Source organism: Callithrix jacchus, chromosome 17 (assembly GCF_049354715.1).
Source record: "Callithrix jacchus isolate 240 chromosome 17, calJac240_pri, whole genome shotgun sequence".
Classification (NCBI taxonomy): Eukaryota; Metazoa; Chordata; class Mammalia; order Primates; family Cebidae; genus Callithrix; species Callithrix jacchus.
Window position 1 is genome coordinate 65,020,816 of NC_133518.1, and position 27,588 is coordinate 65,048,403.

Sequence of the window (27,588 nt, forward strand, 5' to 3'; positions counted from 1 at the left end):
AAGGATGGTGCTAAACCATTCATGAAAGATCCACCCGTGTTCCAATCACCTCCCACCAGGCCCCACCAGCAACACTGAGGATTACAGTTGAACATGAGATTGGAATGAGGACACAGATACAGACCATATCACCATCCCACCCCCATAATCACTGCCTAGAGTAAAATTTTCAGCCACTTTCAGTTGTGGCTGCAGAATGCCGAGCACAGCATTTCCATAAATAATTGTTGGTCAGCTGTCAACAGATGTGCCTGGATCTCCAAACAGATAAGAATCTACTACCTGCAAAGTAGAAGAATCAGTTTTTCTTTTTAATTTTTTGTTTTATTTGGCAGTTTTGCATTTTTTAAAATTGCATTTTAGGTTTTGGGGTACACTTCAAGGACAGGTACACACGTGGCAGTGTGGTTTGCTGCCTTCCTCTTTTTAACATCATCAAGGCCTCAGTTATTCCCCGTTATGGGATGAGAGCCACTTTCTGCAGGTGGAGAGAGCTCAGTGTCCACAGACCTGTGATGTTTCCTGGACTCCAGGGAGTTTTAGAAGCTGAGCACAAGGAGCCTTTTTAGACTCCTAGACGCTCCGTTTCCCTAAGGGTTGATAATGATGTCCTTCCTTCCTTTTTTTTTTTTTTTTGAGACAGAGTTTTGCTCTTGTTACCCAGGCTGGAGTGCAATGGCGCGATCTCAGCTCACTGCAACCTCCGCCTCCTGGGTTCAGGCAATTCTCCTGCCTCAACCTCCTGAGTAGCTGGGATTACAGGCACGTGCCACCATGCCCAGCTAATTTTTTTTTTTTTTGTATTTTTAGTAGAGATGGGGTTTCACCACGTTGACCAGGATGGTCTCAATCTCCTGACCTCGTGATCCACCCGCCTCGGCCTCCCAAGATGTCCTTCCTTCTAAGGCAGAGACAAAGTAGAGGAAAGGAGAGAAATGCTGGTACATTTAAAGTCACCAATTTGCTTTGCTCAGTTTCAGTCTCTCCCTGACTCTCACTTTTTGTAAATATTTTACCTTCATGTTTTCACTAGGTATTTCTCAAACTTGTAGGCCAGGCTAGCATCACAGGCTCAATGACAGTGCCTCTGGAACACAAGGACCAATCCCGACATGTTAAACAATGGTGACCTTCTCACAGAATCTGACCTCCCTCTGACAGTGAACATCCCTGGGTAGCTTTCCGGGAGAGTAGAGGTAACAACATCTTCTTGATCTGTCCAGATTTCAGTTTTCATGAATTAGATACTGTTGTTTCCATTTTGTCAGTGTGAGAGGCTCTCTCCTTTTGTTTTGAACCTGCTTGTGCAAGGAGCGGGTGGTATTAGTGGCTCACTCTCTCTCTCCTGTCCTTTCTCCATTTCCATATGGATTTCCATAATGAGGTGGCCAAATCAGCATTGTCAGGAATAGTGTGGCCCACCCCCAGGACTTTTAGGCTCTTGAGAACCATCTTTTCAGCCATCCAGACCTGTGTTGAGCAAACATGTTCTGGGCACAGACTGTATCATTTGCTGTAAGGCAACTTTGGGGATGCCACAGCTGTTAATAGTCAGATGGTCCACAGGCCCACACACACATAGATGTCTTGCTCTGCTCTATCCAGTCCTTCCATCTGTGACTTTAGGTCTTACTGAATTGGAAAGCCAAAGAGGAGGAAATGCTCAGGGTGGATTGTGTCTCTGCTTAGACTGAATGTTACTAAATCAGGGAATTGAGGAGACCCCATTTGGCTCTTCACCACCTTCCTCTTCTTACATGCTGTGACTCTGCACACAGCAAAAGCCACAGGCATGGCAAAAATGTAAAACATAGGCATACCTGACCAAACACAGGTTTGTTGAGCTGAATATGGATAAAAATTGGTTGGATGTGGTAGCAATTTGGTCACAGTTCCTGCAACTATGCCAGAGGCAGTAAAATTTGTGACTTCATGTTAATATGATGATGGTCTATTTTTAAAAGATTGTGCAAGTATCTAAAGAAGGCTAGGTGAAGATTGACATTATCATGTTCTGGAAATGGCTGTCTCTCCTCTGCTTGATTTTCTTAGTTTTGCCTGCATTGATTTCTACTATCTTTACTTATCGTACCTGCCAGTTGGTTCGCCAAGATAGAATAAATGCTAGGTTGGAGAATGCCAATCCAATTTTATTTAAATTGGTGTGTTACGTCTGAGCAAGGAGATAGGGGAAGTCTTACTGCATCATGCAGACAATTAAATGGGTTTGGAAAGTTTTATTTCATTCATTGTTGACAAAAGCTAAGTCCCTAGGAAGCTGTTAATTTTTTCCGGGTGGTTCCCAGAGGAAAATCAACTCAGAGCAACATTATTTCTCTGTGGAACTTCAACGAACTGCACAGTATTAAAAAGATGGGTGGTAATCTCAGTTCTGATTTTCTTTTTTGTTTTGGAGACTTTCCTTACTATGAAATGAAGATTTCTCTTGGCTGGAAAAAAAAATCCATGTCTAACTGAGAAGATAAAGTGTTCATGTGATAACAAAGAGGCAAGAACAATTCTAGACTATATCCAAGCCATTGGATTAAAATGGTTGCCTAGTTATCTATTGGCATAATTAGATAAACAGGAGACAGCCTATCTGATTATATTACTGTTAGAATTACATTGCCATTGATAGTATTTAGGCAACTTTTTGTATGACTTGCTTGTTCTACAAATATTAATTGATTGGTTTTTCCATTCTGTCAGTTTCTTTAAGGAAGGAGAGCTTAAGCTTACACAAACACACACGTATGTATGTACATGAATGTGTGTGTGTGTGTGTGTGTGTGTGTGTGTGTGTGTGTGTGTGACAGGATAAATTAAATGAGGAAATCTTTGATCTTACATGAATCCCCTATGTGATTATTGAGAAGATAAAATTTGAAAATTTACATTAGAATGCCTAAGAGAACGAAGAATCTGTACCTGAAATCAAGGAAAAATTATATGAAGGTTAGGGATAATTTATATACCAATTGACTTCTACCAATAGATTGAAGGGGCAATTATTCATTTAATTTGATGGACACTGGTTCTGGAAAAGAAAAATGATGAGATTAAAAAGAGCCACTTTGGTTTGAGATGAGTTGTGACAATTTGGCTTTCCATTGTATGCTTCATCTGTGTAATCTGTCTCAACTCCTAGCTGCTTACCCACCTCACTGACTCTGTAACCAGATTTTTGACTTCTTGATTAGGAAAAAAAGACTGGAAGGAAGGCTAAGTTGTATGAAAATAACTTCTCTATCCATCTCTAGCTGAAATCAGCATCCAGGTATCAGTTTTAGGTCATTGGTCTGGATAATTCAGTGAGAATGTGCATGATGCCACAGTTCTGAACAAGGTTTGATGGGAGATAAATGGCTGAAATGAAATGGGGGAGAGCACTCTCTTGATATTCTACTCTTCAGGCATGGATAACGGAGAGTGGAGTCCATTTGATGGAAGCCTTTTGCAGACCTTACATGATCCCCCATATTGGGTGAGAACCTTAGACTATCCCATGCTGGCAATACTCATGAATTAACAGAAAGTTACTTATTTCAGTTCTGTTTCATCAGAATTACCAAGACATGTCATTTAAATTCTTCACTGAATCTCTAGAATCTTTGCTTTCTTTGTAGTTGTCTCTTTGATGTTTGCCTCTGTGTTTGCAAGAGAGCTTCTGAGAGCTTCAGAGAATCAACAAGCACTGGGATGGCTATCCACAAACGTCCACTAAGATGCCTCTATGCCACATAGGCTCTATTTCCAAGAGTATGTTTAAGCCAAAATCACTGAACAAAGAGGAAGAGCTAATATTTATTTTGCACCTACTGTGTCAGGTCTCATTCTACATATTTTGCCTAAATAGTATCACTTAGTCCTTTCTACAACTAGAAGAAGTACTGCTGTTATACTCATTTTACAGGTGGAGAAACTGAGGTAAGGTGAGGTTATTATGGAAACTGGGGTTTAGACTCGGGTAGTCTGACTTCTGAGTTCCTGGTCTTAACCCCTGGGCTACACTAATAAAGCACTAATTCCACACCAGGAACTGGTGACACCAAAGATATGTGAGCAAACAATATTTAAAGGTGTTATTCAGATTACATCTTAGAAGTACATGGATATCTTTCATCTATCAGTTGTTCTCAGCTGCTTGAAAGTTACCATAACAACTTAAAACATTATTTACTGTTAGGATTAAATAATTTGGTTTCTAATGCCAAAGCTATTGTGTCCTTTAGCATTGAGCAATGACAGTATTTTAAAATGAGGTTTCTATTATACTTTTATTAAAAAGCATACTCTTCTATTAGTTGCTAGTATATATGTGTAAAACAAATACTAATCAGGGTTTGTGATCAAAACATAAATATATTAACTTATTTACTTGGTAAAATAGCCATCCATGTGTAGTTAGCTTTCGCTATATAACAAGTATTTACAAATTCAGTGGCATTTATTATTGCTCACAAATCCATAAGTAGCTTGGTGGTTCTTCTAGTCTTGGCTGGGCTTACTCATTAGCCTGTGGTCAGCTGCAGATCAGGTAGTTGGCTCTAATGATCAGGCTGGCTTCCCCATATGTTTAGAGTGTGGTTGGCTGTAGGCTGGGATACCTCAGCTAGAACAACTAGCTTCTCCTTCACATGGTTTATCATCATCCAGCAGGCCAGCCAGGGCTTGTTCACGTGATGGCTGGGCAGGGTTCTAAGAGCAAGAGCAGGAACATGCAAGGCCTTTTGGAGAGGCCCAGGATCAGAGCTGGCATAGTGTCAGATCTGCCTCACCAATCTCACATCTGTCTCAATAATTCCAATCTAGACTATATTTTAAAAAATGGAAAAATGGACTCCACCTATTGATTTAAGGAGCTTTAAGATTGCATTTCAAAAGACCATTGATAATACAAGATAGGGAATCGTGGGAGTCAGTTTTGGAAGCAATCTATCAAACCATGTGAAATAGGTATTATCATGCCCATCCTACAGATGAAAACATCTGTGCAGTGTTAAGTAACATGCCCTAAAAATCACGAAACTAATAAGTTCAAGTTACTAGTAGTAACTACTAAGAGGCTGAATGGCAAGTTAGACAAAGTTAGGTATGCCTAATTCCAAAACCCTTTAAAAAAAATACCGCTTTATAAGGGTAATTGTAAATAATCTTTTCAAAAAGAAAAGTGGTATCTGAAGATGAGGAAATAGCGGAGTATAAAATTGAAACACAATAGTCCAGCTTCATTTACTTATAAGCATATCTAGTTTAAGTCTAGGGACATTTATTTAATAAAACAAAAAACCCTTAGTGATAACTATTGATTATTAATTTTTTCTTCTCTGCCTGCAACAGACATTAGTTGGTGTTAGGTGTTTCTCTATGGTAATATTACGCAGCCTGACAGTAATCAAGGACAACTCGAATCCTCATTTGCAAAACTTGTCACCTCATACTCCTCTAGAATATTTAGGCAAAGTGGGAGTATATTAGTAGTAGTTTTTGTAGTAGTAGAGGTAATATCAAATGTTGTCCAATTAAATCAGAATCAATTTATTAATTGCAATGTTTTATTCTATGAGTGATTTCACTGTAAAAATAAGAACACCTGGGGAGGCCTTCAGCAGGGAGCCAAGTATATTTTGGGAAAATCTGGGTTAATAAACACTTTACTGCAACTTTCAGAACCATTAACTGATATCCACTGCGAGTCTCAGAGAGAGTGTTATGACTTCATTTGTAGAACTCTTAGACACCTAACTTTCCACAGAATGCCTGGAAAATGTCAATGTGATTCCGATCCCTTTGAAGGTAAATTTGGAGCTAATAATACTTGCCAGGCATCTACTATGAGACAGTCATTATCAGAACCACATCAGAAATCCATGAAAATAAGCATTGTTCTTAGTTCTAGTTGAAGAAACTGACTCTCAGAACAATTAGTTGGTTTGTCCAAGACCTCCTAGCTGGCATCCGAAATGGAATTTGAACTTGATTTTATCTAACTTGAAGTTCCAGATTATTTCCATACATTTTGTTGAGACAAAGTTTAAACAGTACAGGGTGTCTCCACTGGTAAGAAAGGCACTATGTCTCATATAGTTTCATATCTTCCATGGCACTTAACAGGAAATAGGTTGTCAATGCCTCCTGGCCCATCTCTTTGCTTGTTGCTTAGTTACTATGATGATTATGGTCATGGTGAAAAAGTATGGCTATAGAAAGTGGTATAAGATAAAAATTAAAATTCTCCTTAATATCAACCTCTAGAACTGTCCCCGAAAGGTAAAACTATTATCAATTTCTCCTTGTTTTTCCATAACTTTAAAAGCGTGTGTGTGTAGATGCTTCTGTTCTGCCTTATTCGGATGAGATTTCACATGCAAAATTTTTCCTCAGTTAGATATTTAACATCTTTTATATCAGGATTTGCAGATTGCTTCATTCTTACTTATCAATCTCTTTATGATGAGTATCTAGATTAATTCTATTTTTAAAAATACTTCATTTTTATATACATGTCTTTGCACAGTTATGTTTTCAGTAGAAAACACTTAAGGGGCATTATTTCCCTTGTTGTCTCTTCTTAGAAACATAGTGGACTTACAAACGGCATTCTTAAGAGTTAGGGGAGAGTCTGATCAAATTTACAGGATGTCATTTTGAAAGAATATGTCAATCCCTGAGACTAAACAAACCTCTGTGTAGAGCTCATAGTGGATATCTAAGAAGACTATGAGCTCTACACAGAGGTTTGTAAGTGAGGTGACTACATGTTTCATTTTGCCTGGGACTGTTCCTTCTTGAATCTGTCATACCAGCACAATTGTCACTAGCGCTGCTTTTCACTGTTAGACGTGTCTTTATTTGTACAATAAATTCTGTGGGTCCCTTACTATAAGTGTCATACTAACTATCCTGTTTCACATTTTTCTCTCATCCTGACCTCTAGTAAGCATCATCCCTAGATCATAACTTAACTTTCTATGCCTTAGAAAGTCTCGTACACATCAAGGATTTCACCACATGCTTAAGGCCAAAGAGGAAAGTATCTACATAATCGGTGAAATGTTTTTCTCTTTTTTCTTCTTTTTGAATCTTGCTCTGTTGCCCAGGCTGGAGTGCAGTGGCACAATCTCAGCTCATTGCAACCTCCACCTCCCCGGTTTAAGTGATTCTCCTGCCTCAGCACCCTGAATAGCTGGGACTACAGGCACATGCTACCACGCCTGGCTAATTTTTGTATTTTTAGCAGAGACGGGGTTTCACCATGTTAGCCAGTATGGTCTCAATCTCCTGACCTCTGATCCACCCGCCTCAACCTCCCAAAGTGCTGGGATTACAGGTGTGAGCCACTGTGCCCAGCCATCAGTGAAATCTTAAAGACAAACCTGCACATTCTGCACACGTACCCCAGAACTTAAGTGTAGTAATAATTAATAAAGACATTGTCCATTATGTTGTTTGGCAGCTCATTCCCAGGATTTTTTGGAAATGATAAAATTTGAAAGAATTTCATCTCTTATAATAACTAATTTGTTTTGACTGTTTTAGATAATAGCCATTTTGTAATTTGATGTTTTTGTTTTCTTGCTTTGGCTTCCAGAAAACTCAGAGTTAAGCCAGGTACTTAGTTGCAGCAAAAACTCTTAACTCATATAACGGGGAGTAGATAGGGTTGACCTCAAGTTCTGTTCTTCACTGACTACTGTATTAGTTTCCTATAGCTTCTGTAGCAAATGGCCAAATCTTGCTGGCTAAAAATAACACACATCTATTTTCTTATAGTTCTGGAGGTAGAAGTGTGAAATCAATTTCAATGGACAAAAAATCAATTTTTGGTGGTAGGGCCACACTAACTCCAAAGACTATAAAGGACAATTCATTGCTTGCAACTTTGAGTTTCTGGTAGCTTGTCAGCATTTCTTGACTTGTGGCTATATCACTTCAATCCCTGCCTTAGTTGTTACATTGCTTTTTCTTCTGTGTTAAATTTCCTTCTGTATCTTCTTATCAGAAAACTCAAAATTACATTTAGGGCTCATCCAGATAATCTAGGATAATCCCTCCATCTCGAGATCCTTAATTTAATCACATCTGCAAAGTTTCTTTTTCCACAAAAGGTAACATTCACAGATTGCAGAGATCAGGACCTAGATATTTTTAGACCATTTTTTGGCTGATCACAATCTACCCTCTAGTCCCCAAAGATTCACATCCATTTTCCATGACAAATATTTAATCATATTCAAATATCCCCAAAAAGTCTCAACTCATTACAGTATCAACTCAAAGTACAAAATCTCATCTAAATGTCATACCAAATCCTCACATTTTACCATTTAAATCAGATATGCAGAGAATCTAGGTCTAAGCATCTTGGGAGCAAAATGTTTTTCTATTTTTAAAGTAAAGCATTTGGCCCAGTGCCTTGCACATAGTAGGTGCCCACAAAATGTTAGCCACCATCAGAATTATGCCCTTCATCCTCTTCTTTTTCATTATATGGTTTATTTTATTTACCATTCTATGATTCCAATTTAGCGATGTCTCTGAATATGGATCCTTCTTGGAATCACATGAAAAAGTTGATTAAATGAAATTATGGACTCTTTAGAAACATGTGGAGCCTCTGGAGTGCTATGCCCCACTTACTACTCCCATTCAGAATGACTTCAAGTTTTATTCTCAGAGTGCGGTAATAAGTGGGGAATAGCACTCCACATTGTTATAGCAGAGAGAAGACAAGGTATAAGATGGTGAAGCCTCTACATTTTCATAGCAGACGTCAATGTAAGGTGGTCATGGTGGTGGTAGTAGTAGTAACTCTGAGAGTTTGTCTTGTAACAGCAGATCTTCTAAATGTTTAACATGTGCTAGCTCATTTAATCCCCACCTCACCCTTATGAGGAAGAACTTCTATTACTCTCCTGTTCACATGAGAAAACTAGGATAGAGAAATTATGCCATGAGTTAGTGGCCAAGCCATCATTTCCATATTGGCCAATTAAAACCGAGTGTCTCATATGGCAATGACATGGAGTCCTGGAGTTCATGAAATGCAATTGCAGAGAATTGCTGCTCATTTCACTTTGGGTTTCCATTTTGTGTCACTCTAAGGGGATAAGCCTCACTCTATCTAAGAGTCCTAAGAATTTCTTGCATCACCAAAAAAGGATTTATTTTCCCCTGGAGGATTTTTTTTAAGACATAGTATCTCCCCTGCCCCAAATTTTTATTTAAAAAATTGGAAATTTTTGGACAAGTTGAAATATTGGTACAATGAACACTTGTATATCCATCACTGTCCCTTTAAAAACCATTAATTTTTTCCACCTCTGTTTCTCACCCTATGTAGACAGATATAGTTCATTTTTGCTGAATAATTTGACAGTTGCAGTTGTCAAGACAATTTTCCCCAAAATACTTCAGTATATTCCTCCCAAGAACAAGAACTGCCTCCATTTTACTCATATCAGGATAAATTTCAAGAAATGAAAATTTGATGCAATAATACCTTACATACAGTCTACATTCCAAGTTCCCCCAGTTGTTCCAATAAAGTCCCTTTCTAGCATTTTCTTTAAATCCAGAAGTTGGTCTCTTGCATTGTTTTTAGTTGTGACATCTCTTTTCCGTTAATCGGGAATGGTTCTAAAGCCTGCGTTGTATTGTTGTTTTGTCTTGTTCTTTTGTTTCTCAGTTTTCTTGTTTTTCTTCCGTGAAATTTCAGAAAGTCCAGATCGGCAAAATACCTCAAGTTGTGAATTGGCCTGATGGCTTTCCTCTTGATTAGATTCATAGAAAATGATTCTCCCATCACATATACAGTATTCATGCCGAAATTTTTAACTTAAGAAAAAGAAATGTGAAACTCTCAAAACAGAATGCTCTAATATTTTTGGAAAATAATTAATTTTTTTAATTGTACTTTAGGTTATGGGGGACCTGTGCAGATCATGCAGGATTGTTGCCTAGGTACACACATGGCAATGTGGTTTGCTGTCTCCATTCCCCTGTCACCTACATCTGGCATTTCTCCCCATGTTATCCCTCCCCTACCTCCCCACCCATCCCCTTTCCCTCCCTTGGCCCCTGCCAACAGACCCCTGTGTGTGATGCTTCTCTCCCTGCTACCATGTGTTCTCATTGTTCATCACCCGCCTGTGAGTGAGAACATGCGGTGTTTGATTTTCTGTTCTTGTGTCAGTTTGCTGAGAATGATGTCTTCTAGATTCATCCATGTCTCTACAAAGGACACAAACTCATCATTTTTTATGGCTGCATAGTATTCCATGGTGTATATGTGCCACATTTTCCTTGTCCAGTCTATTGTCAATGTGCATTTGGGTTGGTTCCAGGACTTTGCTATTGTAAACAGTGCTGCTATGAACATACGTATGTATGTGTCTTTATAATAGAATGATTTATAATCCTTTGGGTATATACCCAGTAATGGGATTGCTGTGTCAAATGGAATTTCTATTTCTAGGTCCTTGAGGAAGTGCCACACTGTCTTCCACAATGGTTGAACTAGCTTACACTCCCACCAATAGTGTAAAAGTGTTCCTCTTTCTCCACACCCTCTTCAGGATCTGTTGTCTCCAGATTTTTTAATGATCGCCATTCTAACTGGCATGGGGTGGTATCTTAATGTGGTTTTGATTTACATTTTTCTAATAATCAGTGATGATGGGAATTTTTTTCATACGTTTATTGGCCCCATCTGTGTCTTCTTTTGAAAAATGTCTGTTCATATCCTCCACCCATTTTTGGATGGGTTTTTTGTTGTTGTTGTAAATCTGTTTTAGTTCTTTGTAGATTCTGGATATTAGCCCTTTGTCGGGTAGATTAAAAAATTTTTTTTCCTATTCTGTTGGTTGCCAGTTCACTCTAATGATTGTTTCTTTTGCTGTACAGAAGCTCTGGAGTTTAATTAGGTCCCATTTGTCTATTTTGGCTTTTATTGCTAATGCTTTTTGAGTTTTAGTCATAAACTCTTTGCCTATGCCTATGTCCTGAATGGTTTTTCCTAGGTTTTCTTCTAGGGTTTTTATGGTGTTGGGTCTTATGTTTAAGTCTTTAATCCATCTAGAGTTAATTTTAGTGTAGGGTGTCAGGAAGGGGTCCAGTTTCTGCTTTCTGTACACTGCTAGCTAGTTTTCTCAACACCGTTTATTAAACAGGGAATCCTTTCCCCATTGCTTGTTTTTGTCAGGTTTGTCAAAGATCGGATGGTTGTAGATGTGTGGCATTGCCTCTTGGGCCTCTATTCTGTTCCATTGGTCTATGTCACTGGTTTGGTACGAGTACCATACTGTTTTGATTACTGTAGGCTTGTAGTATAGTTTCAAATCAGGTAGTGTGATGTCTCTATCTTTGTTCTTTTTGCTTAGGATTGTATTGGCTATGTGGGCTCTCTTTTGGTTCCGTATGAAGTTTTTGGAGTTTTTTTTTTTTTTTTTTTCCAGTTCTCTGAAGGTCATAGGTAGCTTGATGGGGATAGCATTGAGTCTATAAATTACTTTGAACAGTATGGCCATTTTCACAATATTGATTCTTCTTCCTAACCATGAGCATGGACTATTTCTCCATCTGTTTGTGTCCTCTCTTATTTCCTTGAGCAGTGGTTTGTAGTACTCCTTGAAGAGGTCCTTTATGTCTTTTGTTAGCTGTATTCCTAGGTATTTTATTCTCTTTGTAGCAATTATGAATGGGAGTTTTCTCATGATTTGGCTCTCTGTTATTGGTGTATAGAAATGCTTGTGATTTCTGCACACTGATTTTTGTGTCCTGAAACTTGGCTGAAGTTGCTTATCAGTTTAGATTTTGAGCTGAGATGATAGGGTCTTCTAAATATACAATCATGTCATCTGCAAATAGAGACAATTTGACTTCCTCTTCTCCTAACTGACTACCCTTATTTTTTCATGCCCAATTGCTCTGGTTAGAACTTCCAATATTATATTGAATAGGAATGGTGACAAAGGGCATCCTTGTCTAGTGCCAGATTTCAAAGGGAATACCTCCAGTTTTTGCCCATTCAGTATGATATTGGCTGTAGGTTTGTAGTAAATAGCTTTGTTATTTTGAGGTATGTTCTTTCAATACCTAGTTTATTAAGAGTTTTTAGCATAAAGGGCTGTTTAATTTTGTCGAAGGCCTTCTCTGCATCTATTGAGATAATCATGTGGTTTTTGTCTTTGGTTCTGTTTATGTGGTAGATTACATTTATAGACTTGAGTATGTTGAACCAGCCTTGCATCCCTAGAATGAAGCCTACTTGATCGTGACGGATAAGCTTTTTGATGTGCTGTTGCAATCAGTTTGCCAGTATTTTATTGAAGATTTTTGCATCTATGTTCATCATGGATATTGGCCTGAAGTTTTTTGTTGTTGTTGTTGAGTCTCTGCTGGGTTTTGGTGTCAGGGTGGTATTGGTCTCCTAAAATGATTTGGAAATGAATCCCCCTTTTTGTATTGTTTGGAATAGTTTCAGAAGGAATGGTACTAGCTCCTCTTTGCACTTCTGGTAGAATTCAGCTGTGAACCGATCTGGACCTGGAATTTTTTTTGTTGGGAGGCTATTAATTGCTGCCTCAACTTCAGCCCTTGTTATTGGTATATTCAAGGTTTCAACTTCTTCCTGGGTTAGGCTTGGGAGGGTGCAAGCGTCCAGGAATTTATCCATTTCTTCCAGGTTTACTGGTTTATGTGCCTAGAGTTGTTTGTAGTAATCTCTGATTGTAGTTTGTATTTCTGTGGAGTTAGTGGTGATATCCCATTTATCATTTTTTATTGTATCGATTTGATTCTTCTCCCTTTTCTTTTTTATTAATCTGACTAGTGGTTTATTTTGTTGACATATTCAAAAAAACAACTCCTGGATTTTCTGATTTTTTGAAGGGTTTTTTTGTCTCTGTCTCCTTCAATTCTGCTCTGGCCTTAGTTATTTCTTGTCTTTGGCTAGCTTTGAGTTTTTTTCATCTTGCTCCTCTAGCTCTTTCAATGTTGATGATAGGATGTCGATTTTAGATCTTTCCTCACTTCTCTGGTGGGCATTTATTGCTATAAATTTCCCTCTAGACACTGCTTCAAATGTTTCCCAGAGATTCTGGTACATTGCATCTTCGTTCTCATTGGTTTTGAAGAACATCTTTATTCCTGCCTTCATTTCATTTTTTATTCAGTCAATATTCAGGAGCCAGTTGTTCAGTTTCCATGAAGTTGTGCAGTTCTGAGTTAGTTTCTTAATTCTAAGTTCTAATGTGATTGCACTGTTTGAGAGACTGTTTGTTATGACTTCCATTCTTTTGCATTTGCTGAGGGCTGATTTACTCCCAATTATGTGGTCAATTTTAGATTAGGTGCCATGCAGTGCTGAGAAGAATGTATATTCTGTAGATTGGGGTGGAGATTCCTGTAGATGTCTATTAGGTCCACTTGGTCCAGATCTGAGTTCAAGTCCTGGATAGCCTTGTTAATTTTCTGTCTCATTGATCTAATATTGACAGTGGAGTGTTAAAGTCACTCACTATTATTGTGTGGGAGTCTAAGTCTCTTTGTAGGTCATTAAGAACGTGTTTTATGTACCTGGGTGCTCCTGTATTGGGTGTGTATATATTTAGGATTGTTAGCTCTTCTTGATGCATTGATCCTTTTACCATTATGTAATGCCCTGCTTTGTCTCTTTTGATCTTTGTTGGTTTACAGTTCATTTTATCAGAGCCTAGGATTGCAACTCCTGCTTTTTCTTTTGCTCTCCATTTCCTTGATGAATCTTCCTCCATCCCTTTATTTTGAGCATATGTGTATCCTTGCACATGAGATGGGTTTCCTGAATACAGCACACTGATGGGTCTTGATTTTTTTAACCAAGGAAAATAATTTTTAAACCTAATCATCTCTGAATAATCATTGACAGTCTCTGAAGCACATTTCACATATATTTTGTCTCCTTGTAACTGTGAGACCAATGTGGTGGATATTACTGATGACAGTCCTAGGGCAACTAAGGGATGAAAGTGGTGTTTTGCTACATTCCTGCAATTCATTCCTTGGGAAGCTGAGGTTTGAAACTAGTTTGAGTCTTCATTTTGGATCTCAATCCTGTGTTTTTCCCACCAACTCAGTGAATATTATCACAGCATCTTGTGTAAGAAGGATAATGCAGGGTTAAGCAGGATATATATTTTTTTAAAAAATTGTGACACTCATCCTACTCAGAAGTACAACTGAATTCAGCCTAAGTAAGGGCTTTCTAAAGGCAGCTTTCAAGATTTCCTGGACTCTGGTGAATCTTGGAGAGCCTACATTTATGTAGATTAGATGTTAAAAGTTTGCAAAGCTCTCACGTTGTAAATGTCATAAGCACTTGCTGTGAAATAATAGTAGAGAAACAGAAAGAAACCAAGATGGATAGATTCCCACTCAGTCTCCCTATAAACTTGCAGCATGTTGCATAATAAATATGGATGTTAGCAGAGATATGGTAGTATCCTTATGCTGTGCTCAGTACCCACAGAGGAATAAATGCATTTTTTAAATGTATTTTTTTTTCCAGTGGATGAATTGGTAGGAAGAACTTTAAAATCCACTCTGAAGATCTATAAGCATTAGATTTTGTAGGAAGGAGTTAATTTATTCAGAAGAGTCAATTCTTTCCCAATACATTGAGGGTTTGCTTGAAGATTTATCTTTTGAAATAGGTTTCAAAAGAGGAAAAGCATTGCCTCAAAGATTTCATGTAGTTTTGATAAAAGTTTTCTATCAGAGTAGCCTTAAGAAATTCTAACAGAAGAAGGGGTCGTCTCCCTCTTTGATTTTCCCAAATTTGGCAGGAAGAGGTCAACAGAGGCTGGTTAGGCATTTGAAGCTCAACATTTGTGTTTACAGACATTCATATCGAAGAGAGATAGAAACCAGCACGTGTTAAATGAGACCTGTTCTGGGAATATCTGAAAGGTAGGTTCTTTCCTTCTGCTAACCAGCTGTGTGACTTTGAGGAGTCTCCATTCTCTACTGCATTAACATAGAGATTAATAATGTCCACTACGTGTATTTGATAGAGCTGTTGAGAAATAATCAGACGACAGCATGCCTGTGAACTTCCCACAAGTATCTAAAGGAGGTCACAAATGTAAGGCAGATGTACAACTTTAGAGTTTTTGACTTGGAGGTATAGTTCCCTCAATTCGAAATTAATCTTGGTCCTTGTTTCCTATCTTAGTGCAATTAGTTTGGAAAGAAAAAATTATGGTTTAGCTGTAACACCGTGTACGGTGCCATGTTTGATCACACATACTCTGGAAGCCAAAGGACTTCAGTTAAGTTCTTGCCTCTGTCATTTAGCACTTGTTACCATAAATGGTTTATGTAACCTCATTAAGTCTCAATTTGTTCATCTGCACAAGGGTTGCAATTACTACCTTTTAGGAGTTTTGTGAGGATTGTGTGAGGCGATCCATGTGTAACCAGCATAAAATGAAACTTTACATCTTGCCTCTACTGTTCCTTTAATTTCTATCCTCTTGATCATTCTCTTCTACTCCCTGAATGCAAACATTAGTCAGCCCCATAATTTTGTGCTTACTCCTAGATAATAGATTGTCCTAACATTATTTTAAGTCACAAGCTCAGTTAATTTAAACCAAAATAAAAATTAAACATGATCTTTTAAATGTCTAGTTTAAGAGATTAACCAAGACCCTGAATTTCATTTAGTATTTAACTATTCTCCCCTTCCCTTTGTTTCAGGCTCAAAGGGAAAGAGGGTTTAGTGGGTGGCTTGATTTCTCTTCTCTGCCTTCCATTCCACCCCGCCCCCAGGTGAGCATAACTGGGTGGCAGCTGCTCAGGAGGTAGAATGAGTAGGATGAGAGGATTCAGGCCTCTCTCCTGAGGCTTTCATGCCCTTCCCCCTTGTGGCTCCCCTGAGTTTGATAGCAGATTCATTTTTGATGGCCACTTGCTCAAAATCTAAGAATCTTCCATACAGTTTTGTGTTGCTGGTGTCCCTCTGCCCTATGAAGGAATCCTATGGGACAGTGAAATAAGATTCCAGATGCTCTCTCCTTGGGAATCTCTTTCCCCCTAGTGATTATATCTGATCTATAGGAAATAGTTTCCCATCCCTTATTGACAAACTCGGTATGTAGGCTCATCCCAACATCAAAATATCACCCAACTGCATCTCCAAACAATGGGTTAGCCTGTTGTTGTTGTTTTTTTCCAAGACACTCTGCCTCCTAACTCCAGGGATCATATAATAAACTTTCTCCTTCCTTGGGGTGACATGATAGGTGCCTCTTGACCTTTTTACCCTCAAAGTGGGCAAGGATATGTTGACTTACAGAGTATGTGTCAGCCAAGCTTTATATGGTATCTTAACCCCTTAATTCCTAAAAAGTTTACATGGTAACTTTTAAATTGTACGTTCATTTAACTAGGAACCTTGTCAGAATTTCAATTTTACCATCCTGCTAGATGAGTTTATCACTTAACATATACCTGATACATAATAAATGCCAAGCAAATGATAGCTATGTGTAATGAAATGAGAATGGGTTATAATCCATTTCAATAAATATTAAATCCTTACCATGGGCAATGTGAGAATATGAGACACTGACCCTATCTGTTGGAACCTCATGGTATAGCAGTAGATAATGTAAAGTGATGTCTTTAATTTAAAGTAGAAAATAGTAAATAATACAGTAGAGGCTAGGATATTAGAGAAGGGAGAGTTTGGAGATTGCAACAGTTCCTTGCCTTAAACAGTTACAAGATTATGCTCCTTTTAAATGAAAAGATTCTCTGTTCCTCATGCATCTGTCTGCCTTGTGGGTTCATATCCTTGACTAAATTATCACAGCTGTTGTTATTAATGGGCCACCTGAATGACTCATGGGCCAGATCTTTATAATTGGATTTTAAATCAGGAAAGCTATTCTACATTGTAGAGATCTTCAGTTGGGTTGGTTTGTGATAAATCTTATATTTGTGGAATGAAGTGCCATTTGTCATCCATTTTCTCCCCATTGAGCTTTTTGTTGAGTTCATGTTTCTGTGTCTGTGTAAGAAAACTTGGTGGGAGACATAACTATAAAAGGAGATCGTTATGAACCCTCGGGGTCATTAGGGCTTTTTAGACCTGCAGGGTGACATGGTTAAGAGTGTTACTTTAACCTGACATTAGAAGAATGGAAGCAGAGAGCAAGGGGACACCAGCAACTCAGGAAGGAGGCCTTTGCTTTTTCAGAACAGGATGTTGGAGATTTGAATTAGGAAGAAGGCCATGGGAATGCAAAGCAAGGGACTGGAAGAATTGAGAATGAAAATTAAAACTTTTCAAGAAATCGGGAGGGAAGAAAGAGTTGTCTACAGTGGAGGCGGGAGTCATTGGGTAAAGCTGAGGATAAAATTAGGATTTTACCTCTAGGTATGCAAAGTTTGAGGCCCTGATGAGTTCTTTCTGTAGCAGACAGTTGAGAATGGAAAGGGAGAACTAAAATCCATAGTGAAGCTCAGTGCTAAAGAGGTGAATGAAAAAGATGTTACCTCCAAGCATGAGCCCAAAGAGCAGCAGTGAAAAAATTACCTATGGAATTTATTCACTTGAATTAGCCAGGTCCCAGCTCTCTTTCCCTAGTTATTTTGGTAACAAATACACAGGAATTACATGTATTGATGGCTTATGCAACCCATAGTTGTTATATAGATAACCTGATTCTATAAATAAATTATATCTAAGCTCTATGATAGATATAATAAGACTAATTTTTGAAATATTGTATTAAAGATATCTAGTACTAACACTTTAGGTTTTGTGGAAATAAAAACCACCCAAATGAGAATAAGCAAATGCTATTTCTTCAAAGTTTTCTGTAGCAAAGGAGGCAACCACCATCCCTTGCATTTGGCAGAGAGACTCAAAGGCTGGCAGAGGAGTATAAAAGGTAGTGGGGAAAAAGGAGGCTTCAGGTATGTTCTGATTGAAGGATGTTGATATGGGGAAGCCGGCAGTGGGCTAACTAGAAGCAGGGCAGCCTATGTGATTGGTTAAGGGTGCATATTTAATGTTCTTTGGTTGGTCCTAAGTTGGAAGCAGGGTCAAAAATTAGGAAAATTATCAGTTAATAATCAGCTTATGGCTGATTTGAGCTGTTTGTTACGAGACTGTGGTTTGGTTTCCTAGTCTGGTTGCTGCAGACTAGATCTGCAGATCAGATATCTATTTTTGTATATGGTGTGGCCACTGTCCGTTTGTATATTCATTCTCTCATCATGTAACATGTACTACTTTTAATAATTCATTGTTCCTTCATTTGCCTTTGCCCTCTTGGCCACCATTGTTCAACTCTTTCATGCACTGAATAGTTGCCTTCTGAGGCATTAAACTTGAGTTCATTCTCTGGCTAATCCCTAGTCCCTTTGTATTACCTTTTAAATATTTATTATAAAATAAAATATACTTTTATACCATAAGAAATTAAAACTATACAAAAGGATATAAAATAAAAAGGCAATTCCTCTTCTTTCCCTGGCAGCCCCTCAGTTCCACTCTGCACTTGGAACTAACCATTACTAACCATAACTAACTGAGGCAGCCCCTCAGTTCCACTATGCACTTGGAGTTAACCATTACTAATAGTTTCTGATATACCCTTTTGGAAGTGATCTATGCATATGTAACACATTAATTACATATTTATATTATTTGCATATTTATCTTCTTTAAAAAAATCTACACAAATGTGATTATAAGTATTCGGGGTTTTTTTGAACTGCTTTTTAGTGTAATCTTTGGACAGACATCTTTGTATCAGCACAAGCTTATTCTTCAATTTTAAATCTGTGATAGATATTCCCAAATTGCTCATTTGACAAGAATGCACCAATTTATCCTCTTATCAAGTGTTTGAGAACGCTTTGTTCTTAACGTGTTTATTGATACAATACTATTCCTAATTTAATCTAGATAAGCAGTTTAACCTGATTTTACTGTCAGTGAGATCAAGAATCTTTTCTGCCTTTTCATTTTGTATTTTTTAGAGACAGGGCCTTGCTATGTTGCTCTGGCCTCAACCTCCTAAGTAGCAGGGACTATAGGTGTGTACTGGTTATCTATATAACAGCTTTCCGTTTTTTGTTTGTTTTTTTTATTCTTTTGTAAGGATTTTTTTGTCATTTGCTTTTTGACTTTGTTTATGATCCTAACTTTTTGCCATAGAGAAGTTTTAAATTTTAAATAATTAAATGTGTGAGGGTTTTTTTCCCTGTTGATTTGAATTTAATGTTTTAAATTAAAAGCCCTTCCTGTTTTGCTGTCTTTTTTCTTTTTAATCAAATTCTCCTGTTTGGTAATACAGTTGCACAGAGTATAATTGGAAGAAGCTGGTGTATGTTATTTGCCTGTGAATTGGTACCCATAGTTCTCTCAGAAGGGTTAATAAAAGCTTTTTGGTTAGAATCTCTGAATGTTCCTGTCATTTAATGATGAAAAGAAAGAAATCAGCAGCAAGACAGTTGTTAATCAGCCTCTGAATGGACTGTCCTCTCATTGAATGAATACCCTGTTAAATGTACTGTTTTTTTTTTCTTCTGGAAACAGTATTTGATGGTTGCCACCCAATCCCAGAATTAGCTGCTGATGCTCAGAAACCTGGGTGGCAAGAAAATATGAGCAAGACCTGAGTCTGGGGATAAATAGTTCTCCTTTGGGGCACAGTGCATACTTAAACATCATATCCAGAAATATTGCGGCTTTCTGCTTGACCCATACATAGTTAAAAGGAAGGAGTACATGGGGACAAGGTAGTTCAGAGAGTTGAGATTTTCAGAAGGGGAGTTAGGAGGGAGGAAGCTGTTGTTTCACTTCGTCTATCCCTTTAATGGGTCTAATTCCTAATCAGAAAGGCAGACAGTGACTGCTGTTGCTTTTTTTGCCATGACCTGTGTGACCCTAGGCCATTCTTTATATTCTAACCACTCATTCTGAAGTTAGTAGGAAGGCACTCTTCTTGCCCAGTAACAGAGCTTGTTTGCCGCTTTGGGTTTGTGTGTAGATGTGATTCAAACAGAACAGGAAGGAGTTTTAGGTTTCCAAGCTTTTTAGCACTGTATTCTGCTGGATAACCAAGGTCTGAAGAATATCCACCTCTCTTTTTTCTGAAGCATGTATCCTCCTATCTTCCTTTTTCAATACCCGCTGTTGACCCATCCAGTAACATAAAGCAATATCAAACTGATACTGCCTTTGGAAACTACAGAACCAGTATTGTGGAGTGGAGAGCAGCTCTTCCATCCTCCCTGGTAGAGCTGACCTTGACCTGATACTTTTGGCTTTGTCGTCTGCATCCTGGACATCTGTCTCAGTCATTTGCACGGCTGAAACAATAGAACTTTATTTCTTACAGTCCTGGAGCCTGGAAAGTTCAAGATCAAGGTGACAGAGGATTTGGTTTCTGGTGAGGTACTGTTTTGTGGCTTATAGATGACTCTCTTCTCTCTTTCTTCACATGGAGGGATAAGAGAATTCTCTGGGGCCTATTTTATAAGGGCGCTAACTCCATTCATGATGGCTCTCCTTTCATAACCTTATCACTTCTCAAAGGCCCCACCTCTAAATATCCTCACACTGGGGATTAGATTTAGGCATCAGAATATGTGAAGGACACACGTATTCAAACCATAGCAACATCCCAGGGCTCAGCTGTCTACATCCTGCATCTTTTGCCACTTGATTCTGGCTGGCTGTGATGGTTCTAAAGGCTGAGTCACTGAGGCCCAGCAATATAGTTAGTCCCAGAAGATTTTATTCTTTTATCAAATATAATAGATAAAAAAATAAAACAGTTAAAGCCCAACTCTTTTGAAAGCAAGGGATACTCTGTATTTGTAATCCCTAAGAAACATTACATCCAGTTCACAGGTAGACCATCTGGGATATGATGAATTTCATCCCAAGAAAGATTGCAATCTGATGTAGAGAACTCAACCTGTGTCCTAAACACTTCTTCTCTGAGACCATGACCACTGGACTGGACTGATCATTCTGGAGGAGCCCTGATTAAGTGTAGAGTTCCAGTTGAGAAAGCGTTCTGTTCTTCTTTCCATCTCCTAGGAGCCTGAACTTACATAACTTTTCCAAAGTTCATTATGTTGCCACATAATACCAGTAGACATTTGATGAATTAATGTTTATAATATTAATAATCACCACGGAGAAGAAAAAGCATAGCTAGACTCTTCAATATTTTGTTGCATTATTCATATAACAAACAGATTTATTTAGTCCTCACTATATGCCAAGCACTATGCTGGGTGTTGGGAATGTATCTGAGAATAACAACAACTATGGCTAACAAGCATTGAACTTTTCTACAAATTTCACACTGTGCTAAGTGCTTGACGTGGATTACTCCATATAATCTTCAGATCAACCTTGTAATTAGGTGCTTTTATAATCTTTATACAAACGTTGAAAAAAATGAGGTTTGGAGTGTTGCATAAGTTTCCCAAGAGCACCACTAGCTAATAAGAATTAAAGTGGGGATACAGGCTGGGCACAGTGGCTCACACCTGTAATCCTGTCACTTTGGGAAGCAGGTGGATCACTTAATGATGTCAGGAGTTCAAGACAAGCCTGGCCGACACTATAAAACCCTGTCTCTACTAAAATTACAGAAATTTAACTGGGCGTGGTGGCATAAACCTGTAGCCCCAGCTACTCTGGAGGCTAAGGTGGGAAAATTGCTGGAATCTGGGAGGCGGAGATTTGCAGTGAGCCGAGATCATGCCACTACTATTCAGCCTGGGCAACAGAGAAACGCTTCATCTCAAATAAAATAAACATAAATAAAGCTGAGATACAAACTCAGGGTACTTTCTACTTTTTAATTGCTTACAGTTGTCTCTGCAAGGGGCAGAAACAAGCCTCTGCTGAAAACTGTACTCTGAATAAAGAAAGAACACTTTTCTATGCTAAACTCCTTTAATGGATCCCAAGAGAGATGAAGTGTCCTCCAGAAAAGGCTTCTCTCATCTTTCAGCATATTTTAGGCTGGTTGCACATACTCAGCCTCCCGTTATTTTTGTCAATTACATTAATTTCTTCTATCCTGTGTTTTTCTCGTGCCCCTTTCCTAGAATTCTTTACCTTGTCCTTCTACTCCTCTGTATTCTCTCTTCCCTTCCACACCTGTTTATTTTCTTTCTTGTTTAGGTAATTCCTAGAGTCCCCAAGTGCCATGCAATACAGTTTTGAAGGGAAACATGAAAGTGAGGACACTTTAATTGCCAATAAAAAAGCCTAGGGGTCTCTCTTTAGCATTCTCTGGTATGTAAGGGACTCAGTATCCCAAAAGCACATCCTCTCCATTCTGCTGTTGCTAATCTCATTTTTTCCATGATTAACAACCCAGATCAGTATGTTTTTAGCTCACATTAATCTTCTCTTCTGTGAGTTTGGTAACATTTGGAGTCATTTTCCTCTGTATTTATCCATCTGGGATCTTCAGAAAGCCATTAGTTGCTCATGCAGAAAGTTGTTTGTTGCTCACTGCTGTAAGAGGAGTGAATACTCTTCTTTTTTCTCAGGTCCTGGGAGGGAATCTTCTCAGTCAGGCATGGGTTCCCTTCAAAATGCAGAGGGACCCCTCACTTGAGCCCCATGGAGTCCTCAACTTGGAACAGTATTCATAGCATAAAAGACTGGGCTGCCACATAACAGCATCAGAAATCTCAATAAGCAAGGGTTGCTCTATCCTTACAGGGCAGATTGGATTGAAAGAGAGCTGAGTGGATAGTGGAAAGAGCTGTGACATTAATGAGTCAGAACAAAGACTTTGGCTTGAGTCCTGTCTCTACATCTCAGTCTGTTTGACCTTGAGCAAGCAACCTCATCTCTCTGGGATCCGCTAGTCTCCTCTATGAACTGGTCCCAAAGATGTGTGCTTTCCTCTCTATATTAAAGGGTAATTTTGCGAGTTAACTTATATTCTTAACTTTGCTCTCTGCTATTAAGTAAGCTTCATAACCTTGTTCATATCATGTAATTTTGCAATTTCTGTGGCCCCTGCCAACACTAACAGTATATATATGCAGCAGATAGAGACTGAAGTCTGTTGGGGGAGTCTTCAAAGCCATTATTTCTTAATTCTCTTGTTATATAACAAGCCTTATACGTGTATACCATATTTAAGCATTTATTGGGGAGGGGATATGGTGCTTAGAAAAGAGAGGGGATCCTTTGAAAATTCAGTTAAAAGCAGCCTCCCAGGCATAGTATAATTTTAAGAGGTCACAAGAAGGCAACTATCCTGGAGGTTCTTGGTTGTCAGCCTCTAGCAATATTTTGTTGTGAAGGTTGGAATGCATTATTTTCTTAATTCAAGTAAGATGTTTCTTTAGAGACAATATTCCAAATTGGGCATCCATTCAAAAGCCATGACAGATATCCCTGTCTATGGTCATTAACCACGAAATATTGGTATTATTTCTCATTGCTGCCCAAGTGCAGGACTAAATTGCATTAATGCATCTGTTATCCCGGAAAGGGTGAGAGTCCTAATTAAATTTTATTTCTGTAGAATTAGAAGGGGTCCAGGATGTGGAGAGCAGCAGAGAAATAGGGAGTGTTTGTTCTCATTCTATCCAACTGAAAACCAGGCAAGATAATTCAGAAATATTTTCATTTACTGACAGTTCTCTCCCCCAGCACCTGGGATTTGAACAGGAGCCTCCTATTTCGCAGATAACTCCCAGTGGCACTGACAGAAATTACCTGCATAACTAACGCCCCTGCCAACGTAGAATGTCAGGCACTTGAGAGCCCCTTTAATTACAATGTACCTCCCTTTGCAAAGGAGCTAATTGCATCTGTTTCCCTTTCCTTTAGGTGCCCAATCAAGGACAGAAATAATGAAGAGACACATGTGTTAGCTGCAGCCTTTTGAACCACGCAAGAAGGAAATCAATAGTGTGGACAGGGCTGGAACCATTACTACGCTTGTTGGAGTAAATGAGGAATGGGCTCGTGATTATGCTGACATTCCAGCATGAATCTGGTAGACCTGTGGTTGACCCGTTCCCTCTCCATGTGTCTCCTCCTACAAAGTTTTGTTCTTATGATACTGTGCTTTCATTCTGCCAGTATGTGTCCCAAAGGCTGTCTTTGTTCTTCTTCTGGGGGTTTAAATGTCACCTGTAGCAATGCAAATCTCAAGGAAATACCTAGAGATCTTCCTCCTGAAACAGTCTTACTGTATCTGGACTCCAATCAGATCACATCTATTCCCAATGAAATTTTTAAGGACCTCCATCAACTGAGAGTTCTCAACCTGTCCAAGAATGGCATTGAGTTTATCGATGAGCATGCCTTCAAAGGAGTAGCTGAAACCTTGCAGACTCTGGACTTGTCCGACAATCGGATTCAAAGTGTGCACAAAAATGCCTTCAATAACCTGAAGGCCAGGGCCAGAATTGCCAACAACCCCTGGCACTGCGACTGTACGCTACAGCAAGTTCTGAGGAGCATGGCGTCCAATCATGAGACAGCCCACAACGTGATCTGTAAAACCTCCGTGTTGGACGAACATGCTGGCAGACCGTTCCTCAATGCTGCCAACGACGCTGACCTTTGTAACCTCCCTAAAAAAACGACCGATTATGCCATGCTGGTCACCATGTTTGGCTGGTTCACCATGGTGATCTCATATGTGGTATATTATGTGAGGCAAAATCAGGAGGATGCCCGGAGGCACCTCGAATACTTGAAATCCCTGCCAAGCAGGCAAAAGAAAGCAGATGAACCTGATGACATTAGCACTGTGGTATAGCGTCCAAACTGACTGGCACTGAGAAAGAAAGTAGTTTGCGATTGCACTAGAAATAAGTGGTTTACTTCTCCCATCCATTGTAAACATTTGAAACTTTGTATTTCAGTTTCTTTTGAATTATGCCACTGCTGAACTTTTAACAAGCACTACGACATAACAAATAACTTTAGTTTAGGTGATCCACCCCTTAATTGTACCCCCAGTGGTATATTTCTGAGTAAGCTACTATCTGAACATTAGTTAGATCCATCTCACTATTTAATAATGAAATTTATTTTTTTAATTTAAAACCAAATAAAAGCTTAACTTTGAACCATGGAAAACAGAGTGACTTATTGGTCAAGTAAACAGTATAGTCATTCTACTTGCTCTAAAGAAAAACAGAACTATCACAATGAAAAAATGTGTTATTAAGCCCTACTGTACACTGGGGAGCCATAACTGAATTACTGGCTGAGTTAAGTATCTGTCAGATTCTAAAATACTGAGCGTTACTAGGAGGTTATACACAAGTGTGGTATCCTTTAGAGGCTTCGGTCAGGATGCCTTTTGGCATTTAATCTTCAAAAATAGATGTAATTAGCTATAGAATCCAAATACTTATTGTACCTTTGTACTATGCTGGACAAAATGGAAAAGAAAAAGACAGCCCATAGCCTATCCTCAAGATTACTTTCTCATGGACTGGGGTGTGTGACAAATATAGAAATAGCTGTACTAAAGAGGAAGGTCCTCATAATCGTGTGGCATCAGCTGGGTGCAAGCAATGTGAGAGGCACTTTTATGCCATTATTATGTCTTTAAACTCTCACAACAAGAGAAGAGTGACAACTGCTCTATTTACATGGGGGAAACTTCAAGTAAGAGAGGTCCATGATTTGCCAGGTAGAAAGTATTAGAACTTAAATTTGAATAAGATCTGTCTCCAAAGACAGGTCTTCACATTACGTTTCTACTGAGTTGGTTTATAGTTATAATTTTCATGTTTAAAAACTGTACCTAGGTTAAGTACACAGTTCTATAAGTTTCGAAAAATATATGCGCCTGGTAATCTGTCTTACAATCAAGATATTGTGTCTTTGTCATTGGTCAGAGATCGGAGGAAGCACCTTTGGATCTGGGGAATAGGGAATTGTGTCGAACCTATTGGTTTTAAGGTTCCCTTACAGATAATCCTTAAAACTTGAGTGGGATCTCACAAGGTGATGATGTAGACAAGGAAGATAGAAGCAGCAGAGGGATATGGTATAGGGAGGTGTTTGGGATGAAGGAGTCTATGAAAGAAATGAGAAACAAGGCTGGAACTATACAGTAGAGACCTCAGTTCCAGACTAAGGAATACTATAACTGATAGCATTTATGGAACACTTACTACGCACCAAGTACTTTCTTTGGAGTATCTTAATGAATCCTTACAAACTCCCCTATGAGACAGTAGCTTGTGAATGAGGATCAGAGACACACGAGTTAAGCAATTAATACAGAGCTTATAAGTATAGAAGGTACTGGAACCCACTCTGCCAACTCCAGAACCTGTGAACCTTTTATCCACGGTGCTGCCTTACGCTCATCAGCTTTACTACCTAAAGTTGCTGTCTCCTCAGACCTATAGTCTTGCAACCTCCTATGTGATGCTTTTATTTTTCTAATAGCACAAAAATAGCCCTTTGTGAGATTTTATGTAGGGAAGATGGAACCTCTGCTATTTTGAGACACTTAGCCTTCTCCAACCCAAATTAGGGTATCTTTGGGCCTAATATTTCTGTTCTCAGAAAGCTCTGGGGTTCCTAGCTGCAGCAGTAGTCTCTTCAAAGTTTATTTATTGCAAGGGACAATCAGGGTCAGCTAATCCAGGACCTGTAGCTAGGCACGCAGAGCACTGTGGCCAGGCTCCACTCATGGTACACACCCAGAGCCATGGGCTTTTCACACGCCCACCCCCTTTAAACTTGCTAAAAGTGTTAGATACAGTCTAGAAGCCTGAGGTAACTCCTAGATGTAAAATGCAGGAGATAGACCCAAGGATTCCTGCATCCCAGCAAGAAGGAAGCCAGACTGTCTGCTTTTACTAACTGAATTGAGAATTCATCTTTACAGTGAAATTGAAGTTTTGCTGAAGAGTTATCGCCCCCTGGAGGACAATACTATAATATATTTCTCCAGGTACTCTGGAGAAAGATGCCCAACAGAACTGAAATACACGTACTTTTCCTAAAGAGGAGGAAAATCACAGCTTTGCTAAGACAACCTTTTAAAAAGTTAAATTGTATTTACTTGAGTGTATGAGTTGCATCCATTTTAGAAAGGCTTTCACAAATTAGATAATCCATTTCAAGCTGCTGCTTCCAAAATAATCTTTATGTCCTCACTAATGAGAGCTTATTTTCCCAATGGTCAATTGCATTATTCAAGTAAAAGCACTTGTAAAACAAAAATCTCTGAAAGGTATTGTAAATATAGTCATATCCTTGTTCGGATGCAGGAAAGTTAAATTTCCACATATTTAGTATGAAATTCTCCATATACATAGAGCTGAGAGGTGTGTCATAGGTTAATAATTCCCCTGCCTGAATTCGACGTGTAGATTTTTAGTTAACAGTGCCTTAAGTGCTTTAAAAAAAGAACCTTTAAGTTAGGTTGCCATGAATTATATATAAGCCATTGGAGGAGAAAATTAATTCTTTTGTTTGTTTGTTTATAATAAAAGAAATACCAGGCTATGGCACCCATTTGTGATCAGAATTGAGAGGAAGTGCTCTTC

The 27,588-nt window shown here is 38.7% G+C and overlaps 1 protein-coding gene across 5 annotated transcripts in view; it reads left to right on the plus strand.

Moving 5' to 3' along the window:
- LRRC3B (leucine rich repeat containing 3B) overlaps positions 1 to 25,150 on the plus strand; it is a 91,494-nt gene extending 66,344 nt beyond the window's left edge. For 4 of the 5 annotated variants that reach the window (XM_002759668.7, XM_008983924.5, XM_035277758.3 and 1 more), the window contains exon 2: positions 23,888 to 25,150. In XM_002759668.7, coding sequence (XP_002759714.1) covers positions 24,048 to 24,827 — 780 coding nt within the window. In that variant the 5' untranslated portion in view covers positions 23,888 to 24,047 and the 3' untranslated portion in view covers positions 24,828 to 25,150. Of the gene's footprint in view, positions 1 to 14,738; positions 14,953 to 23,887 lie in introns of those variants that run through there. The other variant, XM_054247345.2, reaches the window with a different exon arrangement.
- Positions 25,151 to 27,588: the final 2,438 nt, after the last annotated feature.